The sequence below is a fragment of the Vigna radiata genome, chromosome 2 (assembly GCF_000741045.1).
Source record: "Vigna radiata var. radiata cultivar VC1973A chromosome 2, Vradiata_ver6, whole genome shotgun sequence".
Classification (NCBI taxonomy): domain Eukaryota; kingdom Viridiplantae; phylum Streptophyta; class Magnoliopsida; order Fabales; family Fabaceae; genus Vigna; species Vigna radiata.
This window is the reverse complement of record NC_028352.1, coordinates 17,460,529-17,466,781: the sequence shown is the minus strand read 5'-3', so window position 1 is coordinate 17,466,781 and position 6,253 is coordinate 17,460,529. Positions and strand designations below refer to the sequence as shown.

The 6,253-nt window shown below is 33.2% G+C and overlaps 1 protein-coding gene across 6 annotated transcripts; it reads right to left on the bottom strand.

Annotated features, from left to right (window-relative positions):
- Positions 1 to 274: 274 nt before the first annotated feature.
- On the bottom strand, positions 275 to 5,158 carry LOC106756535 (proton pump-interactor 1). Of its 6 annotated transcripts, none has more exons than XM_014639000.2 (8): positions 5,027 to 5,158; positions 3,813 to 4,227; positions 2,574 to 2,762; positions 2,297 to 2,476; positions 2,007 to 2,201; positions 1,633 to 1,731; positions 1,014 to 1,523; positions 275 to 782 (listed from the first exon to the last, which is right to left on the bottom strand). In XM_014639000.2, exons 2-8 carry the CDS (start codon positions 4,185 to 4,187, stop codon positions 450 to 452), a joined length of 1,881 nt encoding a protein of 626 aa, XP_014494486.1. In that variant the 5' UTR covers positions 4,188 to 4,227; positions 5,027 to 5,158; the 3' UTR covers positions 275 to 449. The 6 variants fall into 6 exon arrangements, with proteins under 6 accessions (XP_014494486.1, XP_014494489.1, XP_014494488.1 ...); XM_014639003.2 differs by having other exon boundaries at positions 3,813 to 4,207; XM_014639002.2 differs by having other exon boundaries at positions 3,813 to 4,195.
- Between the last annotated feature and the right edge of the window lie 1,095 nt (positions 5,159 to 6,253).

The window sequence follows — 6,253 nt, the reverse complement described above, 5'->3', positions numbered from 1 at the left end:
TCATACAGAGAAATTTGATGGGGTACAGGAAGAAACTCCCTTTCCATACACGTTTGGTAACTAGCATTTTTGAAGTTATAGGTGAAAACTACCTAATGCATCATGCATTTTGTGACCTATTACTGATCACCATCCATCTATCAACACCAATTTTCATAATTTTACATGAAAAATTTCTCTATATTATCAAAACTAAATATTTGGAATATCTCAGCACAAAGTTTTCAAGTACATCTATGTGCCATTTGACAGATGAATTATCTGACAAGAAAAGTGCAAAAAAGAAATCTTAGTATAACATGAAATCTGACAAAATTTAGAGTCAGATAAAAAGGTAGGTAACCTTTCCTCTCAAAGCGTAGCACAACCCAGTTTGTGTTTGATCCACTAGCCAAGAGGACTATATAGAACAAGAAAATTGGTGTACAGCTCCTTCTAGATTTAAGTTCTCAAGAAAGAATGATGAATGCCAGCACCAAAGCAGCCAGGACTATTAAAACACAAGATACAATCCATAACCAGTAATTTTGAGACCTTTTCCTCTTCAGAATAGCCTTTGGGATTGATTCAGGAGCACCTTTTAACGCCTTAGATCGAATCCTAGGCCTCACACTGTTCTCCTTTTGGACCTTTGCCGGAGCAGCAGGAGCTGGAGCCACTGATGCCTCCATGTTAGCATTGTTCTTCTGTTCTGTATCCTCTGCAACATCTGTTGCTAGTTCCTCAGGATTTGACACAAATCCAGGACCACCAGCTGCTTTCTTCGCTTTCTTTTCACGTTCCTAGAATGATTAAAAGAACATTTCTTATTTCAATAGTTTGTTTTGACTAAACATAGTTCAAACAAAATGAATTTAACTTAAATGCAGCCATCATAAAAAAGTTCTTAAATAAGGTATCATGTGGTATATATTTTAACTTTTATAATAAAACTAACATTTCAACTATTGGAAAAATATTAGCACTACCCATGCATGACAAATATTCAAATATGTGCATCAACAAACAATCACCTTGAGCTTCTTTTCTGCTTCCTTTTGTGCTCTAATGGCGGCTTTGGCAGCAGCTTTCTCTGCAAGTTTTTTCTTCCTTTCCAATGCCTGCTTTGCTTTTGCGATTTCCTCTTCTCTTTTCTTCTCTTTCAGCATTTCTGGATTAATTGGAGGCTCCTTGACAGTAGTCTCCTTTGGCATTTCAAATTCATAATCATCAGCATCTTCTAAAACCTTACTGTCCACATTGGATTTCAAATCTTTTCCTTTCTTTTTGGTTTCTTTCTGAAATTTCTGCTCGGGCACAGTTTCTTGAGGAACTGATTTAGACCCCTCTGACTGTTTCACAATAGTTTTCGGCAGTGTACCAGTTTCAACAGGTTTCGGTTCTTCCAGCAGTGGCTTTTCATCTGGATTCCTCATCCGTCCATCTCTACTCAACTGTCGCATATCCAGTGATGGTAAAAGTCTTTTCTCATAATCATCTCTAAAGGATTTGTCACTGTTCCAAAGTGACATAACTTTCTCAACCTGGAACCCACAAAAAGAATAGCAACTACAACAAGGCTTAGCTAAAAACCAAGTAAAGAGTGATCAGATGGATAAAGTACACTACAATACAAAGATTATGCAAACAAACCTCAGTTTGAACAATTTCCTCAAGCGCATTAATATCTTTCTTTGCAGCAAGCTCCCGTGCTTTGTTCATAATTGCACGACTTTGGTAGAAATAGGAGTTCTGAACAAGTTAATATTGATTAAAGTTTAGAAATTATTCTACAATGCAAAATGGAAAAACAGGAAAAGCCAGCAAATCCTAAAATCAAATTAATAAAAAAAATTATAGTTTGCCGAAGTGTCACTTCTTATGTTGCAAAAAAGGGGAAGGAAAGCTTTCAATTGGCCAACATAAATTTGGTCCAAAAGAAAGAGTATAGCTTAGTATTACAGACGAAGAATATAAAATATAAAATTAAAATGTTTGGATGTATGTCACAAGCAAGTCAAACACACCCCCTGATCACGTTGTTTTCTCAGCTGCTGAATGTTCTCATAAGCTTTATCCCTCTTTTCCGTAACAGCTCCTAGTTCATCCTGTAAAGACTGGATATCCTTGTCTAAGGCTTTTACTGCATCATCAAGTTGTTTGATTTTGGACCGAATTACTTGCCTCTCTTTTTTAGCTCCATCCAAATCACCACCTATAAGCTGCAATGAAATATAATACTCAAACAAAAATTTACATAATTACACATCTACAAATTCTAAACAAAACCTTTGTGGAAAAATACAAATAACCTCACCTTAACCTGATCTTGAATGGCTTCTTTCTGCCCCATAGAATCTTGTACTTTGGCTCTCATCACAGCATTAGCAATAACCTTCTCCCTTGTTCCTTCAAGCTGTTTGATTTCTCGAAGGATTTGTTTTTCTTCAGCTAATGGAATGCTCTCATGCTGTATGTGGTATTGCAAGCTACTAATCTGCGTCAACAAAAGACATACATGGGAAAGGTGTTTGGATTAATACTAATAGACAAAGTGATGAAGTCTGCACTAAAAAGAATTTTGACTGACATACGAGATTGTTAAGTTCGTCCTCAGATGAGCACAATGCCCCACCCCGGCCAGAATTATTTGTAGTACGTAGTTTGCCCAATGCCTGCTGCAGAGGTTCAATCTCTTTTATTTTTTCATCGACAATACTCTGAAATTGCTTATTGTCATCTCGTAGAGACTTAATCTGAGAAATCAACTCTGCCCGTTCTGACTGCATAAAAATCAAATATGAAATCACATTACATACCAGTAAATAATCATAGAGTCTATTCCATCACATAAATCCATTTAATAGAAGGATAGCTAATTGCCAGTTTACAAAATCTCCGTCAGATAAATTTTCAGATAAAAGAAAGTCCATGAACTAAAAAAAAAATCTATTTCCCATTTTAACAACACAGAATATCGAGGAACAAAAGTGAGCAAATTAAAGATAACAACAAACAAATGGCACAACAAAAAATGTAATAGTAACCAAATTGATGACAACAATAGTAAAATATTAATATAAAAGCAAAATAACTTTTTATCCAAAGCCATTCAACTAAACTGAAATATTGAGATATGAAAGTGAGCAAATTAAAAGAATATGGACGACAAAGAACACAAAACTGGAATATTGAGGGACTAAATTTACCAAATCAAAACAATAGCCACAACAACAAACAAAAAACAAAAACTAAAACGGTACATTGGTTTAACTGAACTGGAATATTGGGGGACTAAAATGAGTAAATTGAAATAATGACATAACCAAAACACAACATCTAAATGAACTGCTGGAATATTAAACTGAACTGCAATATTGAGGAACTAAACTGTGCAAATTAAAACAATATGATACCAACAAACACAGAGCACAACGTCTAACTGAACTGGAATATTGAGGAACTAAAGTGAGAAAACTAAAACAATGATGGCAACCACATAATGATTTAACAGAACTGCAATATTGAGGGACTAAAAGTGAGTAAATTAAAACAAACATAACAACAACAGATACAATAAAAAAACATAACACTAGATAAATAATTAGACAACTATAATATATAAAAAAATCAGATAACTTTGTATTCAAAGCCATTATGCCTAGCGGATGAAACATGCCCAATCTAGCATATAGGCATTGCTTGACAATGTGGAACATGACAATGAAAAAAAACAGTAGTATGTAATCCCCTACATAGATTATCTTCCATTTTCAACTCCACGAAGAGCATCATGTTGCCAAGCAAGCATGACAAAAGTAGTGTCAACTCACCCTTTTTGCCCTTAAAGCATCAGTAACCTGAATTCGTGCTTGATTTTTCTGGCTCATCTCTTTATCAAGCTTATCAAGATTTGCTTTGATGATTGGATCATCATAAGGCCGGAACCTAACAAAATAATAAGAATGTATCTGCTTTGGCGCAGGCCAATCTTCAGCTGCATCCTTAGGAACATTAGAATCTGGGGCAACTTCCTCTTCTGGTTGAGCAGATTCATCTCCATGTGACCCAAATGGTACAGCTTCAGCCACCTCCGCTTCTTTTTCCAATTTCCCATTTTCAATTTCTTGAGAAACAGGTTTGTCTTCTTCAGCACTGTTCTCCGCTGGCCCTTGAACCGTCTCAAATCCCACAACCTCAACCGCCATAGCTCCAACTACAGGACAGCCTCACAGAAATCCAAGAAACCTTAATCAGAAGCTCACATTAATAATTAATAATGACCACAATAATGAATGCTTCAAACGAAAATACGGAACATTTACGAGCAGTTCAATTCAACAGTTTGACCAACATTTATGAGCAGTTCGACAACGGGCCTAAATAGCAGATGCACCGATCTCAAACCCATGAATAAAAAAGAAAAACATAAGATTGTTGAAAATTATTATAAGTTTTACTTAATAAAAAAATTACAAAATCAAGTCAAAGGTTATTAATAAAAAAAAAAAGAGCACCCCATTAAGTCAAATAAATAAATAAATAAATACATGAATTTCATCAATTTAATCACAATCATGTACAATTTCAACCATGAACGTTTAATGGACAAGAGGATATCTATCACCATCTTCACATCAAACATCAAATACGCATAACAAGAAAAAACCCGTTCGGAAAAACGACCAGATTTTTAGGCAAAAATCAGGAACTCTTCCTATGATCAAACCATGCATGCAAACCCAAATTCAAAAAATGACACAATTGCAACAGACGGCAAAACATTCAAAAGCGTATGATCCGAATACCTTGAATGGACCACACCCAGGATTGATACACCCAAAAGACAGAAAATTTCCACACAGAAGAATGAGAAATGCAGAAGGAAAAACAAGAAAAGGAGAAGAAATAAGAATACCAGGGTGGAGGAGTGAGATAAGCACAAAGAGATTATTACCAGATGAGAGATAGAGAGAGATATTGCAGAAAAAGAAGACCCTTTTGACAAAGCGACACCAAAATCGAATTCCAAAGTTAGGAAAAGTACCTCAGAAAGGGAGAGAATTTTTGAGAGGAATAACGGGCCAGATCTCTCCCTGTCTCACAATGGGAAGGATGAATATCAGCCAGAGTTAGAGAGAGAAAGAGAAAGAGAAAGAGAAAGAGAGAGAACACGTGCCTTAATCAGTTTATCAAAAATTATTTCATTTTGCTTTTATTCTATTTCCAAAATTTCAAATTTGTCTTTATAAGAAAATTTAATTTAAATGTTACTGGCGTATAATATTTTACTCCTATGTTATCTTTCATCATTGATTGCTGGAATAATGTCAATTTAATGACCTTATCTTTTTTTAATAATAATTTTTAAAATTAAGAAATAAATAAATGAATTATCTTTTATCTTCATTGCATTAATTACTTTTCATTTTTTCCTCTAAATATATGCTATCAATATAACTTATAATAAATAATTAAACTAAAACAATTCTTAAAATATTTTATGGACTTATTTTTTTGGTTTTAAGGGACTAATATACAGTAAGATATAACTTTGGACACTGTATTAACCATTTACTTATTGGTATATGATAAATTGGTGATTTTTATAATGGCTATTTTGGAATTAGTGTTAGTTTCTTGGTATTAAAACCATTAATATATAATAGTCAAATTAAAACATGTATTTCAAAAATAAAACTGTTAAGAAAATAAAATATGCTTTTGAAACTTTATACTGTTTTATTTGGGAATATAGATTTTTTAATTTTCACTATTTAATTCAGAGACAAGTTGAATTAAGAGACAAAGGTTTGTATCATTCAGTCAGTTTTTGTTGGTCCACTAATTATGATCTACTCATAAAAAAAAACGTGAAAATATACAAGTAAATACTTTTTGTTTATAGCATTTTAGTATTTAATAATAGTGTAAAAAAAATCTAATTACAAGTAATTTTTTTTTAATTTCGTAAAATTGTATGTTGGTAATTATTAATTTAAAAATCACATTATAGATAATTTTTTAATTGGTTCATTATAGCCAAAAAAGTTAATTTTAGGTTTAATTATTTAGAACATTCCTATGTAGGGTTTTTTTAATTAGGTCTTCGTTTTTTAAAATGTCTTAATTAAGTCTCTAAATATGAAAAATTAGATCAATTAAAAGCTTGTCGTTAAATTGGGCGGATGACATTAAAATTTAGTGTGCGTGGCAGGATGACATTATTGACGTGGCAATGAATAACTGAGTTGGATTTGTGTGATTTTCGAAT